The sequence below is a fragment of the Dermatophagoides pteronyssinus genome, unplaced genomic scaffold (assembly GCF_027571235.1).
Source record: "Dermatophagoides pteronyssinus isolate colony J.1.1.1.1 unplaced genomic scaffold, Derpt_VIB-CSIC_2022.12 sq0002, whole genome shotgun sequence".
Lineage (NCBI taxonomy): Eukaryota > Metazoa > Arthropoda > Arachnida > Sarcoptiformes > Pyroglyphidae > Dermatophagoides > Dermatophagoides pteronyssinus.
The window spans coordinates 4,149,772-4,168,139 of NW_027461526.1; the positions used below are offsets into that span (position 1 = coordinate 4,149,772).

Here is an 18,368-nt window from a genome sequence, read left to right on the forward strand (position 1 = left end):
TTCGGAAATTGAATCGAAAATTTTTAAATTTATCTTTTTTTTTTTGCATCATTCATTGGGATTTATATCCGTTAAATAGATTTTTTTTTTTTTGGTGAAAATGAATGTGAAATTTTGAAAACAAATAAACAATTGAAATGAAATTTTTTTTTTTGAAAAGAGGATCAAATGATGATGATGATGATTAGTATGATTTCTCTCGTTGTATTTATAATTGGAACAAAATGAAAATAATTCTGAATTTTTATCATTCAAAATTGTGAAGAATTTTGGTTAATCTGAACGGGATGGTTTAAGCTGATTTTCGAAAAAAAATTGAAAATGAAAATCTTTTTTTTTGTTCACGAATCAAGCCAGTTTGTTTCGATGTTTTGCTTTGACGAATTTTGATTGCTTGAAAATTTTTTTCTTGTCACTGGATTTTCGTTGAATGAAATGGAATTCATTTAATAAAAAAAAATCTCATCAAATTATTTATCATGGTTATTATGGTTCATCGAATGAATCGATCCGAATCATTTTTTTTCGTTTACCAATTTGAATTACATGAAAAATAAACAAACATCGTAATAAGATCGGAATTTTTTTTTTGTTTTTACTATTCTCTATTTCCTATGTTTTTTTTTGTGATTCATAAATTATTCATTTCATCTTTATATCATCAAAATTGATGATTTTCAATTCTCCAATGATGATTATGATGATGATTTTATTGGGATCAATATTGTCAACATAATTTACCAAGAAAAAACAATAAAACATTCACTCACATTGATCATACATATGTATTTGATGATCAGTATTCGAATCTATTTACACAACAGTGACCTTTTATAGTGAAATTTGGAAATAATTTTTTTTACCCACTTTTTTTTCGAATATCCGTCACACACATATTCGATTGATGCAATAATTTTTTTTTTCTGTTTTCCAATTTTTAATCAACTTTATCAACATTTGTAATTCCTAATTTAATTTTGTTTTCGTTTTTTTTCTAAATTTCATAACAATGTCGACAATTAATAATAGAAAAACCTGTGATAAGGGTAAATTTTCTTCCATTAGTGATGATGATGATAATGATAGTAAGTTTTTTTTTCTAAATTTGAAAATTATCAGCTTATTATGATTTCATTTTCATTTTGAATGAAATTCTTCATTTACAGATATTGATAAGAAATCAAAACATGGAAAACAGATAAAAATAACAAAATTTTTCAATATTTTAAATCAAGACAAAAATATCGATTCATTACAATTATCATCTTCATCATCATCATCATCATCAAACATTCAAAATGACCAAGCTAAATCAAATGATCATCACAACGATAGAACATTGAAGCAACCATCGGCTACAACATCATACGACATTTATGGAGAAAAATCACAACATGGTGAGCAACAAGCTTTTTCATAACATCGATACACTCACATGTGAAAACATACAACAAAATTTTATTTTAATTTTATTTGCAGAAGATTTTCGCGGTGAAATAATGAAACTTCGATCTGGTTGTGATACCGTATCTACCAATGTTCCATCAACACGAAATGTTCGAAGACCCCATCGACTTTCACCAGCAAAACCTTCTGTCAAACATGTTCCAGCAAAACCTAAGCCATCGATTAAAATCAACAAATCTACACCCCCCAAAAAAACCAAGTCCACGAGGAAAACCAAAAAAGAAACTGAGAACAAGAATAATCAAGATAATAAAGTTGATACTGATCTCGATTTATCCACTGTAATTATTCAAAAAGCGAATGCATTTGATAAAATTCATAAAAATTATGCAAAAATCAATCTTTATGTAAAAAAATTGGCAAAATCTTGTGATGTCAATCTAGAACCAATGATTCAAGAAGTTGATGATTCTAATTTTTCAAAGGAAAACAAAACGAATGATCCACCCAAATGTCAAGAAGCTTTTTTGCCTGAAAAAATTGATCAAAGTCGATATTTATTTCAAAAAAATCAATCCATACGAATTGGTCAATGTTTCGATAAAATTTTTGAATCAACTTCAAAATCGAAAATAAATTCGAAGAAAATATTTCAAAATCATGGTGATCCATTCGGTATTGTTAAATTTATATACGATGAATTGGATAAAAGTGAAACAAGTCAAGACTTACACAGCTGTATATGTAAATTTAGTCAATTGATCGAAATATTTGTCCAACAATCTCGTATTGATCAAATTTTTACTACTACCAATAATATGTTTATCAATGATACAGGAATTCTAGAAAGATATATAAATTTATTCCTAAACAAAATGATTCAAGTCAATCATTCGAAAGAAAATTTATTGAACAATTCAGCCATTCCATTTATATTTGTATTGTTGGTACAAAAAATTGCCATACATAATTTGAAAAATTCAACAACAATCAATTCAATTGCTATTGAACTGATCGATTCAATTCCATATCATTTTTGTATTCTATTACAAAATCCAATGATTCAATCAAAATCACAGTTACAAAGCCAATTGTTAGCCATATTGATTATGGGCATAATTGAAATTTTCGATGTATTTGATCATGATCTTGAAAAATTTGCACAACTTTTAGAAACTATTCTAATATGTCAAGTAAAATGTATGGATTTATTGAATCAATTTTTTTGTTGGCCCAATCAAAATCAATATTATGAACAAAATGATGATGATGATGACGAAAATAGCTATAGAATTATGGAATTATTACTATCTCAATTGTATAGTTTGCTTTCATTGAAAAGCGTATATCGTCTTCATCTAAAATTAGGCACGAATTCCAGTGTGCAAACAAAATTTATCAATTATGGTCGTTTGTTCAAAATTGAGGATTATTTTCGTAAATTATTTGAACAAGTTTTTCATCAATTTTCATCATCCGATAATATGTTCTGCTATTTTTTTCAATATATTTTTCGTTGGCATAATTCCAATATTTTAGATAAATGTATTGAAAAATATTTCACTGATGAATCAATGAAAGCTAATAAGATTATCTGTGTTATCGATACATTTTCTCAGCTAATGTTGATGATGCCATATGAAAAGTGTAAAAAAACTGGCCAACATTTACATTTATTCTGGTTATTATTTATATTGATCAAAATAAAAAATGGACTATTAAAACCTGACGAATCTATTGATTCCAGTCGAATTCGTCATAATTTTAAACAAGCGATCGAACCAATAGCGAATATTGTTTGGCGTGAACTACCATATGGTTCTCTATATTATCTGGCTCATTTTTTTCTTGCCTATGCTAAAAATTTTGGCATCGATTCGGTCAGTTTTTTTGCAATCATTCTTTTCTGAATTTTTAATTCTTATGTTTTTGTCTATGTCCATCTTATTATATAGTTCACAATTGATCTTTGTAAATCAATGATGAACATACCGAAAATAGATATGGAGGTTAGTTATGTCAAATATCTTGTTTTATAACATTAATTTTTTTCGTGTATCATTTCGATAATATAATGTATAGTTTCAAATGGCAATTCAACCTTTAGTTTTTTATGAATACGCCGAATAATATTCACCATCATCATGGCTTTATGGATGGATTTTTCATCTTTTATCCCAATTTTTATCATGAAAATGAAAAAAAATCCGGAAAACAAACACAAAATGGATTCCTTGAAATAGCCAGAAAGTAAGCAAAAGAAATAAAAATTATCCAAACAAATAATTCATGTGTTTTAATATATGTTCTGTATGTTTTTTCTTCTTTCTTTCTTATTTTCCAATTAGCCCCAACATTTTTTTTTCTGTAAAACATCAAATTGTCAATATAATATGGTTGTTGTTACGCGGACACAAACATACACACACACACACATTGTACATTTACTAATTCTGTATAATGACAGTTGATTCTTACCCGTTTGGAACATATCGTTAAGATAATAAAGTTTAAAACTTGACACACACAAACAAAAAAAACTTACATGGATTTTTTCTGTTTTTTTTTCATTTCAATTGAATTAAATTATTGAGTTGAAAAGAAAACGACATTATAAAATAACGAAAAAGTTTTTTTTCCTTTTCTTTTTGATGCTACCAAAAGAAAAGAAGAGTATATTAATGTTGGCATTGTTTTGTTTGTTTGTTTTGTGTGTGTGTGACTTTTATCTTACAAAAAAATGGTCACTAATAATAAAAATAATTTCTATTTGACATTCGGAAAGTTTTTTTCGTTTGTGGATATCTTTTGGCCAAAAAAAAACAATTAACAAACCTTTGCCGGATAAAAATGATACTTTAAAAATGTTTGTTTTGTGTTTCGAGTTTGCAATTTTCAAAACTGAATTGCAAAGAAGTCAAAAACACAGAATTTGTATGTCGATTAGTGAATTTTCGATTAAATTTATTTTTATTTTCGCTTCCTGATGTGGAGAGAGATGAGATTCAATTCCAATACCAAATCGATTTTTATCTTGGAATGGTAATTGAATTTTTGTTGTTGTTGCCAAAGTGATTTTCTAAGGTAATTTTTTTTTGAATTTTTTGTTTAATTCAATTTATTTATCGAATGAAATTATTTATTTATCTATCTTTCGCTATTTTTACCTATCCCGTATCCGGATTGATTCATTCATGCATTACATTTATTTATTTATTTACATTTACATTTGCTCGGGAATCACTGTTTTTTGGATTTTTATAAAAAAAAACATTATTTTATCCAAAATGAATGAATGAATATTTTCGTTTTATATCGAAGTAAACAATTCAATTTTTAAAATTTATTGATCGTTGTTTTTTTTCATTTTGAGCTTATCGGTTGAGCAGCAATCATCATTACAGAATCGCTGATAATGATGATGATATGAGGGAATTTGTTTGTGTATTCAATTTTTTTTTTTGTTTCGTTTTCCAATCATCCATGGCCAATGATTGTCACGAATTGCCATTTTTTTCTCCCAAAATTACGTGTACAATAACATGATGATGATTATCATCATCAGTTTTTTTCAATTTAAACAATATTCTTATATGATGAATTCGATGCAAGAATTTGATGAATTCTCATTTTCGAATGTTTTTTTTCAGAAAAAATTTTTCGTCAAAAAAAAAAATCTTCCCGGAAACTATTATCATGTTTTTGTTGTTGTTATTTGTTACGATAAAACAACTGGATAACTTCTTCATTTGTTGTTGTTGGTGGTATGTGATGACAATATTATTTCCATTTTCTTTTTCTTTTCTTTTCTTTCAGAATTTCGTTACATAATGGTAAACGAGAAAATATTACATTAATCGTTTCGAATAGGGCCATTCATCCATCCATCCATTGATAGCTCTATAAATGTAATACTTTGTTGTTCCAGATGGAATGACAAAAAACAAAAAACAAAACCATTTTTTACCATCTTTCATTCGTGTTTCGAATGTTTGATTGTTCGACGACAAAAAACAACAACAACAACAACATTAATGTTTGTCTTGACGGTATTTTCGGTTTGACGACTGTTTTTTTTTGGTCTCCATTTCTTTTCATCAAAAAAAAAACCAACCCGAAAAACAAAGATAGAAGCGAAGAAGACATAAATTCATTTAAATTCGAACCAACCAACGACCAAAAAAAAAAAAAAATGAAATAAAATAAAAAAAAACTTAACGATCCTAAAAGTAACGAAAACAAAATGATGATGATGACAACTCTATACATATATGTAGTTGATATGAAATCAACGAAAGATCACCAACAAAAAAAAGAAAGAAATGCCGCCAAAAAAAAAGTTGAAATTTTTAAACAACTTTAAAAACACAGATGTGTATAGACCTATGAGAGAGGAAAAGAAAAAAACATCAAGCAAACATTATAAAAAATAATGTTTAAAACAGAAGTTGAACATCAATTTTTTCTTCTTTTTCTTCTTGTTGTCACATACACACAGACAAAATGTCATAATATTATTTCAAAAATTCGATCATGTCCCTCTCTCTCTCTTTCTGTCATCAATATGTTAATATATTTTGAATGTATTGAATGTCCATTGATTGGATAGAATGATGAAAACTTGGATGATCATGATGATGATGAAAATACACTGATTTGTAACCTATTACGGCTGATATCTCTCTCTTTCTATTAGATATTGGCATAATGATCTATCATCATGATCTAGTGAACCATCAAAAGAAAAAAAATCAGTATTTTCGCATTCTATATTAAAATATTCATTCATTCATTCATTTGATATATTTGGTAAGCGGACAGGCAAAAAGATTGTCATGATGATGGTGATCATCATCAGAATATGGAACTTTAAATGCCAATGTCATAATAATGATGATTATGATGATGATGTGGATGTGATGGTCTTGACGATGAAACCCAGGGGGAAAAAAAGGACATGTTCGATCCATTTGAAAAAATGGGAAATTTACTTTACCCAAAAAACACACACACATAAATGTCATTTCTGAATCTTCAGACAAAATGGATGAAAGATGGCAAAGAAAAAGTTGAAAAACGTAACAACTCTATACAGTCAACTCTATATGTATGTCACAATTTTGTTTTTCAACATTGTATCTGATGATGATATATTCGCATCAAATCAAGCTTGTTGTTGTTGTTGATGTTGACAAATCCATTTCTAGTTATTTATATACATTGTATATATAAACATCGTTTTTTTTGATGATAATGATGACAATTCAGTGATTCATGAATTTATTGTCATCATCATCGTTAGTCGTTTTGAAAATGACAATTTTTGTTTTCGGGGGGAAAAGCTATGGGAAAGACAACAAAAAAAACTATTAGAATGTAATGGAAGATGATGATGATGATGAAAAGGAAAAATATTCGTTAAATTCATTCATTATCATCATTATCATTATGATTTCCATTTAAGTTCTTTTTTCTTCTCGTTTGTCTCGTTTATCATAACGGCAATATCAATAACAGCAACAAAAAACGTAGTGAAATGATAAAGGTGATTATAATGTGTGTGTGTGTGCTTGAAAACGAACACATTATAATCGTCGTCGTTTTGTCACTCAATCAACACTTATGATGATGATTGGAGTGAATTTAGCTTGATTGAAAAAAAAGAAGAAAGAAAAGAATATTACATAAAAGTTGATAATAAATTTACATAAATTTCATAAAATTTCAAATGGAGAAAAAAAATGAAATAAAATAAGTCACTTACAGTCAATTATCATTGTCATTGTCGTTTTCGTTTATCATTTTTTTTTTTCTTGATAATGAATTTCATTATTTCCATCATCATCATCATCATCCACTTCATCATTATGATTCGCTCATTGATTTTTCCCCTCTATTTTTCTCGCTTATTCAATAGTTCCTGTTGAATTCATTTTTTTATTTCTCTCTCGATTCATTCATTTGCCCGGTGTTGTTGATGAATCCATTATAGTTTTTTTTTTGTTCGGTTAATAAAAGAAGACAGAAAAAAAAGGTAAAATTATGAACAACGGAAATATGAATCCGGACGTACATTACTTCTTTTTTTTGGGGGGTAACTAAAGATAACGGATATCTTTTGTTATTATCAAATTGAATAAATATTTGATATTTTGTAAAGGAAAAAAAAGAGCGAAACTTTTATTTTCTTTCATTCATTCTTTAATGTGTGTCGATGGTGATGATGTGATTTGATTAAAACATCAAATACAGAATCGCATTAATGATTTTTCTTTTCTTTTTGATGTGTTGAACGGTTTCGGTATGATGATTGAATCCTTTATTTATTTGCTGGATACATTGATTGAATGTGAATTCTTTTTGGATGTTTTCTATCTGACAATAATCATTATTATTATCGTTTCGTTTAATTTACCTGGTTTTTTATATAAAAAGGCAGAAAAGTTTTCTTTCTCTCGGTAAACATTGTTCAATATTTTTGGTCGGTTATTCGATTATACATTGTTCATCGATTTCAAAAACATCCACACACAATCATCCAATTTGATTCTTTTAGAAAAAAAAATTTTCCAATTCAGTCCATTTTGTCCATTTCAAATGTGTGTGTGAAAAAAGGTTTTCATTTTAGGATTTTTTTTCCAGTCCAATTTCTTAAATTTAGTTCCGTTATTTTTGTGTTTGTTCTAAATTCACACTTTTCCGCTATTATGGATGAATGAACAATTTGAGATTCTGTGTTTTCTTTCTTTCTTCAGCTAGTTAGTTAGCAAGAATCGGAAAGATATTTTGATAGAATCATCCTCATCATTGGATAGAAAATGAAATGAGTTTTTTTCCGTTGCTTTCGTTGGTTCGGGGTTCTCCGGTTTCACACTTTCCACATAATGGATTCGAATGGACCAAACCAGAAAAAAAATTGACCAAGTTTCACCAATGTTGTTGGATCTCGTCAATGAGAATTATTTTTATTTTCTGGTTGACTTTTTTTTCCGCGGGGGCTGAAATAGTATTGAGCAAAAAAAAAAAAAAAAGAATATAATTATCAAAGACCAAATCATAATGATGAAAAAGGGAACAATGTCACACACACACCCTGTATATATTCGTTGTTGATTGAATTCGTTAATTTAATTTAAACAATTTTCAGCATCTTACTTTGTTTTTTTTGTTTGGATTCCGGGCAACTAAAAAACAAAGTTTTGTTCATCATCACAATTATCGATTTGTACAATTTTTTTCTTTTCGTTTTGTTGCTGTTGTCCACCAACACCAATTCTGGTTAGATTTTCATTTATGATTTGGGGAATATATATCTAATAAACAAAAGAATCTGGCAAATAGAGGAGCAATGGTTGGTGTTTGTTTGTTCATCAAAACAAAACAAAAAACCAAATTCTAAACACGTATCTTATTATGATCATAATAATCATTAAATGGTTGATTCTGGATTTTTTTCTTCGTTGTTTTAATTTTTGTTTTTCACAAAAAATTTGGCAACTTTTTTCTCTTTTTGTTTTTTGTTTTTGTTCATCACATATGACCTGAATTAATTGATGATTCAGGTTTAATTTGAGATAGAATTGATTGGTGGGACAACTTTTTTTTGATTGCTTCGTTTTTGTTTGTTCGCTTTTCATTAGTCTTTGTCGTCGTCGCCGTTGTTGATGTTGTCAAATTAATTAATTTAATTAACCAACTTATGATTGGTTGGTTTTGTCGAAGATCATCATCATTAGTTTAGTTGACTGAAAACTTTGAACAAATTTCAATTTCAAATTATCAGGCAACAACAAACAAACAAAAAAGTATCAAAAATTCATTCAGTGTTGAAAGGAAAAAAATCGGATTGAATTCAATTTAAAAGAATCAATTTCTTTTCAGCAAAAAGTTTTTTTTCCGGTAACAGTATCCTCTATATATATCCAACATAGGATGCGTATCCATTTAGCTGTTTTTTTTAAAGCAGATATAATCGTTATTGGAGACGAGAGAAAACTTTTCATTTTATTCTGTGTTTTCATCGGCTTTGTTTTTTTTGAGATAGGAATTTTTCATTTATCTTTTGCCCTTTTTAGTTTCATCGTCATGATGATGATGATGATGTTTTCATTTTGTTGACAATAATTTTCATTCGATTGAAACAAAAACAAAAATGAAATTCTCTCTTTTTTTTCATTGCTAAGTGGTGATGATCCATTTTTTCTTTTGCTAAAAATGAATGAATGGAACAGTAACAACAACAACAACAGAAAAAGATGATGATCGGCGAGAAAATCTATTAATTTTCAATCATCACGAATCATATATAAAACGATGATAATGATGATTACCATTGCGAATTTCTGATAAAAAAAAAGAAAAGAAAAAGATCAGTATTGATGATAATAGATAGAAATTACAAACCTTCCTTCTTTCTTTTTTTTTCTTTTAAAAATTTCAATCGAATATTATTCGAATTCTGTACAATATGTGTGTATCCACCGAACGATTCTATCCAAAAAATTGCAAAAAAAAGAAATTTTTTCTTTTTTTGTGAAAAAAAGAATCATTAATTTCATCTTCATCATTGCGTAGAATTCATCGTTTATTTTTCTCAAAAATCCAATGAATTTCTTATCAATGATGATATCGTTGGCCAGATACAATCAGATAGATTCTTTGTATGTGGAGACAATATTCTTTTGGACTAAATACGTTTCGACATTGACTTTGTACTTGTTTTCATATAAATATATCAACACAGAACGAAAATACTGACAATGAAAATGGTCATATTAGATGTTCACATGATTTACTTGATTTATTATCTGAGTGTTGAGAAAGAAAGAAAGAAAGAAGGAAAAAAATTCAAGAAATAAAAAGTAAATGATGACAATGCATACATACGAACGAACGAACGGGGAATGAAAAATATTGAACCCGAACATTTTATTCTTTTCTGGTCTTTTTACCAGATTCTGGGTGATCGCAATGGTTTATTTTTTTCTTCTCACTTTTTTTTCTTCAAGTAAAAAAAACTTTGTCTTTGATGAAACAAAGATCGTTATGTATCGACCATTATTATGTGTAATTCGACAAAACGAAAGATTTTCCATCTTTATTTTTATATATTTTGCCGTTCCATTTAAAGTTGTGGTTGTTTTCATCATCATCATCAAAGTTTTTATTACGGTTCAATGATTATAACATTAAAATCATTTGGATGGATGAGAAAAAAATTCTTTTATTTTTTAAAAAAAAGAAATTGAAAACAAAACAAAACAAAACAAAAAAATACATTTTTCAGAATAAAGAATTCGATTTTTTTAAGCGCAACACTGCTACCATCCATCGAAAATTTTATCAACTAAACAACAACAGAATACACTATTTGATGATACACTTCCTTTTTTTTCGTTTATTTTGATTCGAAATCACATTTGATTTGTGAGAAAACAAATTTCGAAATTATTTTCTTATAATCATAACGTATCAAAATTCTGAACAAAATGGCCTCTATTAAAATTCCACTTTTGATAATACTTTTTCTTTTTGTAATACAAGTAGATTTGTTGGATTTGGGAAAAGATTACGTATTACAAACTACTCCATCATCATTGGCTGTAAATGAAAATGTGACAGATGAAAATCCTGACATGAAATTCACACAAAAAAAAGTAGGCTCTTCAAAATTGGAGAGTACTCTTCAAATCTGTTCGATTCCGAATTTTTCAATTTTGGAGAGCACTCATCAAAATTGAAATCACACAATCGTAAGCAGTAAATAATCGAAAATACTATCGATAGTGTCGCTCTCTCCGATTGTTGCAGGTTCTCCCCCTTTTATTGCATTGGCCCCCATATTAATTTAATTACACATAAATTAAAATTTAATTATAATTTTATTGATAATTAAAAAATTTGAAATTCATAAAAATCATTAATATTTAACATCCCACGTTGTTCCATTCTTGTCCAGTTCCAAATCGATCCAAAATTGAATATTCGATGTCCAACGATCCGATTCATGTTACAAGACTTAATGTCCAAATTTGATCCATGAAATTGAATATTTGAATCCCATCATTCTCAGCGATGATCCTGAATTTAAAAGAATATTAGTTGATAGTTTCGATCATTGGATTCAAAAACTTACCATCATTTACTACAAGTATCCATTCCAGTTTGAAAATACTCGAATGATATCATAATTTTCGATCGTTTTTTGGTTCCAAAGTGTCACCAGGCATCGGATTCAATAGGAAATAGCTCAGACCATGTTTCCTAATTCTAATCTAGCCTAGCCTATTGTTTAACATTGTCAAACTATTCTTGAATCAGATGCCGATGAACAATGGAATCACCAAATCGATCGGGAACATGATAATCATTCGAATATTGTTTCGACATTCATTAGCAAAAACTTGAGGAACTAAAGTGTAAAAATTATCGATTAGAATGTAAAGATTAGTTACCTGGAAATCCATCGATCCAATCAGTAGTTTTATTTGGGACAATGTATTTTCCTCACCAATTATCCATAGTCTTTTGCCATGTTGAATTGTATGCTAAGACGAAGATAAATTGTTATTATTTTCATGTTACTCAAAATGGTAATATTACCTTTATTAATTTACTGGACCATAATAATAACTGAAATAATAAACTTGAAAAGATGTGATTAAATGAAAGTTAATTTAAGATGAATTATCATTTGAAAATTACAAACTTGAATAAATGAAATCGAGAAAATGATCATTTTTCGTCAATGGCATCACAACTCGTCCAAACAATTTTCATCAATTTCGTGGCCAATTTTTAATCTGAAACAAATAAAAGCATAAACAAAGATAATCTTTAATCAATAAAAGTGGTTGTTCCAAAAATTTGGACCAAAATCAATGATTAAAATTGAAAAAAATAACTTATAAAATCAACCAGAAAAAAACGTTCGAAAAACAACCGTCACCGAAAAAAGTTCGAAATAGAATGACGAGGACAAACGATTTTGACAACCGTTGAATAGAACTTTTGAAACTTGCATTCTGATTGGACGAAAGAAAAGTATAGAAAATAGTTACCATTAGCCGCCACTAGCCGCGAGAGAATTTTTACGCGCTAAAACGATTTGCACTGTCGAAAGTGCAGGCCGTATTTGTATTGCAAATAGTTAGCATTTGACTATGCGCAAATGATCATTCGTCGAACTTGAGAATTTTTGGAAAAATAATGCATTATTGTCCATAGACTTTACATTGGCAAACATTAACAATTAATTTTATTAATTTTTCCAACTTGAGAATTGAAGGAATTCAGAGATAATCAATCCTATTTAATCGATGGACCAAATAATGGAAAATATTTTAAACCCCAAAAGAGTCAATTAGAAAATATGTTTGACAAACTTAACATGACCCGGAAAGATGAAAATGAAAATACGATCCATGTTAATCACATAAGAATTCTATTGATAATTTGTTGTGAAACGAAAAACGCGCAAAATTCATTCACAAATGGAGAAAGCGACCAATTTACCATAACAAACCTAACATTACCAGGAATAACAAAACGATTCATATCAATCGCATAAGAATCGTGTCGATAATTTGTTCAAAAGAAGAAAACGCGCCAAACTTTGTCATGAATCGAAAGAATTCACTGCCTCAAATTTTACATGAACAAGAATCATGAAAATGTTGATACGATCCATATTAATCACATAAGAATTGTGTCGATAATTTGTTGTGAAACGGAAAAGGCGCCAAATTCATTCACGAATGGAGAGAACGGCAAATTTCAACCTAACATAATCACGAATCTTGAAAATACAAATACAATCCACATTGACCATATTAGAATTGTGTCGATAATTTGGTCGAAGATAGAAAACGCGCCAAATCTTTTAACAAATTGAGAAAACATTAAATTTATCAAACCAAACCTAACACAAACAAGAATTTTGGAAATAAGAATACAATTCACATTGACCATATTAGAATTGTGTCGATAATTTGGTCGGAGATAGAAAACGCGCCAAATCTTTTAACAAATTGAGAAAACATTAAATTTATCAAACCAAACCTAACACAAACAAGAATTTTGGAAATAAGAATACAATTCACATTGACCATATTAGAATTGTGTCGATAATTTGGTCGGAGATAGAAAACGCGCCAAATATTTTCACGGATAGTGGAAACTCAACAAATTCAACAAAACAAACCTAACATGAACAAGAATCTTGAAAATACAAATACAATCCACATTGATCATATCAGAATAGTGTCGATAATTTGGTCGAAGAAAGAAATGGCGCCAAACATTGCCATGAATTGAGAAAACATTAAATTTATCAAACCAAACCTAACATTAACAAGAATCTTGAAAATACAAATACGATCCACATTGATCATATTAGAATTGTGTCGATAATTTGTTCAAAGTATGAAAACGCTCCAAATCTTTTGCATGATTCTTGTTCATGTCAGATTTGTTATGGTAAAATTGAAAGAACGAATGGACTTTTCTTTATTTGAAAAATTGTCCACATGATCCCTATGTGATTAATATGGATCATTTTATAATTCAGGGTTATGTTAGGTTTGTTTCTTTGAATTTAACGTTTTCACTATTCGTGAAATGATTTGGCGCCTTTTTTTTGTAATGTTCGGTTTACCATTCCCTTGATTCCCAATTCATATATTTGCTATCAATTTAACAAATCAAAATGTAATATTAACTTTTAAATTGAATTAAACACACACTTTGAAAAAAATGAATTCCATTTTTAACAAATTCTTTTATTTTTATTAATGAATTGAATTGTTACATATCAAAGATTCAATTCCAATTATCGATTATAACCAAAAAATTTACATCTTTATCATTAGCATCAATTCTAATTAATTTTCGTGATAAAATCTCATCGGAATCACATTTTTTTAGCAGAATTACCGAATTCCATCATTCGATTGTTTTCGCTTTTCAATTTTGAATAGTGTTAACCAACGTTGAAGAATGTTATTCCAAATTGGAGAGTATTGTGTTGAAGAGTACTTTCCAATTTTGAGCAATGCTTACCAACATTGAAGAACGCTATTCCAAATTGGAGAGTATTGATTGGAGAGTACTCTCCAATTTTGAGCAATGCTTACCAACGTTGAACAGTACTCTCCACAATGCTCTCCAAATTTGGCTAACACTCTTCAACCTTGGTAAACACTCATCAAAATTGAAGGAAAAAACCTTCAATTTTGGAGAGTACTCTCCTTACTTTTTTTTGTGTGTTATCATCTGAATCGATTCCAAATCAATCAATGATTCCAAATCAATCAATGATTCCAAATCATTCGAATCATCTATTTAAAAAGTTTCAAAAGAATTTAACAACAATATATATCTGTTTGGCTGGGATATCATTATTCGCATCGATTTTTACTTTGTATATTTATTATTATCGTAAATATGATCAAAAACCGAATGCTCAACAAAGCGAAATTGTTATCAGTCTAATCGATAACGATTTTAATTCGATCGCAAGAGATCCAATTGAAAAATAATTAAAAAATCACTGACTTAATCCAAATGACCAACCTTTTATTTCGTATACATGGTTATATTCTAACAATTTTTATTTTCATTATGTAAATTACTCCTTTATAATTACAATTATCCATTGTTTTGTATAATTTTTTAATGTTTACAAAAAAATTGATGAAAACTTTTTAATTTGAATAATATTCAATTGTTAATAACATTCATTTTATATTTTTGTATTTTATGATTGTTATTTATTTAATAACAACAAAAAAAAAGCATTATATGCTGCTACCATCCATCGAGGATTTTATCAACTAAACAACAGAATACACTATTTTTTCAATCGATTTCGGGTAAATTTAACCCTTACCACTCTGAATAGAATAAATTCAAATTTAAATAAATGAAGATAAATGTCGTCATGTATTACCATTTATTAAAAAATATTGGTTGAACATCCTGAAATAAATTAATTCTGTTTTTGAAACGTCAAAATTCTTGATTTATTTCTTTATTCTGCACAAGTTAATTTTCTATTTTTCATAGCTATTTCAACCTCAAATTGAATGTTTGAGTAAAAATAGAACTATAGTGAAAAAAAGAAAAAAACGACTATTTATGTCGTTTCCTTTTTTTGAGCACAGCATTCGAAGTTTCGTCATCGTAACAATATTCATCTTCTCTGGTGTCTAAATGACTTGATTACATGGAAATGTTGATCACATTGATGGTACTCTTGATTAATTTCTTCTATTAAATTTTTAGGTGATGATCGGCTGCAACTAATTAATTTAGTACGTGATAATAACTGTTATCAGCCATACCTTTCTTCTTTAAGTTCTGAAAGAAAAAAATCCTATCCTAATCATGCAATAATACTAAGTGGTGACTTTAATTCACACCATAAAACTTGGAATGATAAAAGGAATGATCGTCGTGGTCGATTGTTATATAACATGATGACTGAAAATGACTTAAAAATTAAAACCACCGAAAAACCATCATTCAATCGAAAAAATATTTCTACCTCATATTGAACAATTTTTGTGATTCAATTGGCTTGGACCGAAAAAAAAATGCTGCTAGAATCATTCCCGGAAATGATTTTTACATCTAAAACCACGAAACTTTAATTAATTTATAATAAAAATATTGAATAAAAATCTAAAATAAATTCAAATTTTTTTAAAATTTATTTTTTGCATTTTTTTTTAATTGGTCATCATCATCATTAGTGTGTGTTTTAACTGATTCGTTACATCATTGTGTGAAAATGTTGTAAAATGTGTGAGAAAGAAATTGACAAGAAAAAAGAAGAAAAGAAAAAAAACATACTCATGAATTTTGTGTAAAATCCTGAAAATCGAAATCAAAAAAAATTCATTTGTTCTTTCGATAGCGATTTTTTTTTTTTTTTGATTTTCCGAATTCTGAAAATCGAGAAAAAATGCATTAATGTAAAAAAATGAGCAAATTAGAAATTTCGAAATGAGCTTGCGCAGTCCACCAAATTTTTTTTCGTTTTGTTTTCCGTTTTCCTTCACACTCTCAACGCAAAAACATTTGATTTTTGATCTTCCGTTGACAACGTTGTGTTTAGGATTTTCGAAAATGTAAAAAATGTGCAAAAAAAAAAAAATTTCAATTACGTTTTTGGACGGCAACAAATTCTTCCAGGAATCCATCCAAATCTATCCACAATTCTATTTACTTTTGTTATAAGGAAGTAACCTGAATTAATCGCCGAAAAATCAAAAAACTTTACACACATAACTGGAAATTCACTTCCAAGAAAAAGGATATTCATCTCATGGTATGGTGTCTAAATGACTTGAAAACTTCAATCAAGAATGGCAGAAATTGAAAAAAAATTATAACTGTCATCTAAGACGAAGAATGAATTAGAAAAAATTATAATCGACATCTTAAACGACGAATGGAAAAAAAATTAAAAATTCAATACCCAGAACTTGAATTCTTAAAGGATGTATATCCAAATTTTTGTGAATACTCTGAACAATCGTAAGTTTTGTTTTGTTTTTTTCACACATAATAATTTTTTTTATTTCAGCGATTTACCATCAAACAGTGACACAGAAGGTTATTCTTCGGACGATGAAGTCCAACAGTCATCATCAACATCATCAACAATGAATGCCTGATCCTATGCATCTATTCGACCTAATTTATTGAACGTCTGGACTTGCTGGTCTTTGTTTTCTCAACATTTTTGGTATTGGACAATCAAGTCTTCTCACTTGTCTTACTTCCCTGGTCAATTGCTTTTTTTTGTATATATATTTTTTTGTTTATTATTTTGATTTTGATTTTTATTTTTGTTTTGTTTATTTTGTTTGTTTTTGTTTTTTTTCACGTTTGAATTTCACACGTGTTTTTTTTCATTAAAATAATTTGGATTTGCTAAAGAATGATTCTCTTTATGTTATGTTACCAATTTGAATTTGTTAAGAAATGATTCTCTTTATGTTAGTTTACCAATTTGGATTTGTTAAAGAATGATTCTCTTTATGTTAGTTTACAATGTTATTTTGCAAAGTGTCCACTTTTTTCTGAGCACTTAGTGTATTTTACATATTCATATTTTTGCATACTTGTATTTTTGTAATCATGTTTCCTCTTCGCTCATCCTTTTCCGCCACGTGCTTTCTAGGATTTGTCATACATACATACATATACATGAACACACAACTTACATAACATTCATTCTTGTTCTGTCGCTCATACGGTGCAGACATATAATAAAATTCATTGTTCAATCCCAATCCTTTGTGTACCAAATTGATGAATTAGAAAAGTGATGAATAGACAGCTGTCCTTTGTATAAAAAAAAACAAATAGATCGTTTAATGAGTCAAACAGCATTCAAATCATACACTCTACCTGCTAGTAGTTCATCTTTGACAACAACTATCGAACTTTCATCCCAGCAATCAACTTCCTCTTCTCCCATGCAAATTCAATAGAATAAAAATAATACAACAAAATTTACGTAAAAGTTTAACTGCTCATAATAAATTAAAAAGTTCGATCATTGTCATGAAGCAGAAACAAAAGTTCGAAGTTTCGAAGTTTAGAACTGTTTGTTCGAAACAATCTTGCTATCTAAAATGTTTTAATTTTTCTATTCATTCGGTTGTTGAAGCTAACATTGAATAAACCATTTGATTTAATAAAAATTAACCACGTGTTTGTCTGATTTTATTTGATTTATTTCATATGGTTATGTTTTTCGACATTTATTCAATGTTATTTCTATGAGGAATGGATTTCTCGGTTTGGTATTCCGGCCAAAATAACAACGGATCGAGGACCACAATTTCAAGCCGATCTCTATCGAAAATTCGCGGATCTGCTTGGCGTGCAACTAATTTCCACATCAGCGTACAATCCTAGAGCGAATGGAATGATCGAAAGATTTCATC

At 28.4% G+C, this 18,368-nt stretch overlaps 1 protein-coding gene and 3 long non-coding RNA genes across 6 annotated transcripts; 3 read left to right on the forward strand and 1 right to left on the reverse strand.

Annotated features, from left to right (window-relative positions):
- Nucleotides 1-878: 878 nt before the first annotated feature.
- Nucleotides 879-4,181, forward strand: LOC113798365 (uncharacterized). Of its 2 annotated transcripts, none has more exons than XM_075824513.1 (6): nt 879-1,085; nt 1,167-1,397; nt 1,483-3,287; nt 3,363-3,416; nt 3,490-3,657; nt 3,756-4,181. In XM_075824513.1, exons 1-5 carry the CDS (start codon nt 1,010-1,012, stop codon nt 3,535-3,537), a joined length of 2,214 nt encoding a protein of 737 aa, XP_075680628.1. In that variant the 5' UTR covers nt 879-1,009; the 3' UTR covers nt 3,538-3,657; nt 3,756-4,181. The 2 variants fall into 2 exon arrangements, with proteins under 2 accessions (XP_075680628.1, XP_075680627.1); XM_075824512.1 differs by having other exon boundaries at nt 880-1,085; nt 1,480-3,287.
- A 481-nt stretch (nt 4,182-4,662) lies between these two features.
- LOC142646229 (uncharacterized) lies at nt 4,663-6,344 on the forward strand. The gene is made up of 2 exons (XR_012847204.1): nt 4,663-5,171; nt 5,224-6,344. It is a non-coding gene; the product is annotated as an uncharacterized LOC142646229 (long non-coding RNA).
- On the reverse strand, nt 6,338-10,729 carry LOC142646228 (uncharacterized). Of its 2 annotated transcripts, none has more exons than XR_012847202.1 (5): nt 10,294-10,729; nt 9,811-10,214; nt 8,500-9,749; nt 7,172-8,405; nt 6,338-7,054 (listed from the first exon to the last, which is right to left on the reverse strand). It is a non-coding gene; the product is annotated as an uncharacterized LOC142646228 (long non-coding RNA). The 2 variants fall into 2 exon arrangements; XR_012847203.1 differs by having other exon boundaries at nt 10,290-10,729.
- Nucleotides 10,730-16,432: 5,703 nt separating this feature from the next.
- On the forward strand, nt 16,433-18,122 carry LOC142646276 (uncharacterized). The gene is made up of 2 exons (XR_012847236.1): nt 16,433-16,947; nt 16,997-18,122. It is a non-coding gene; the product is annotated as an uncharacterized LOC142646276 (long non-coding RNA).
- The last annotated feature ends 246 nt before the right edge of the window (nt 18,123-18,368 follow it).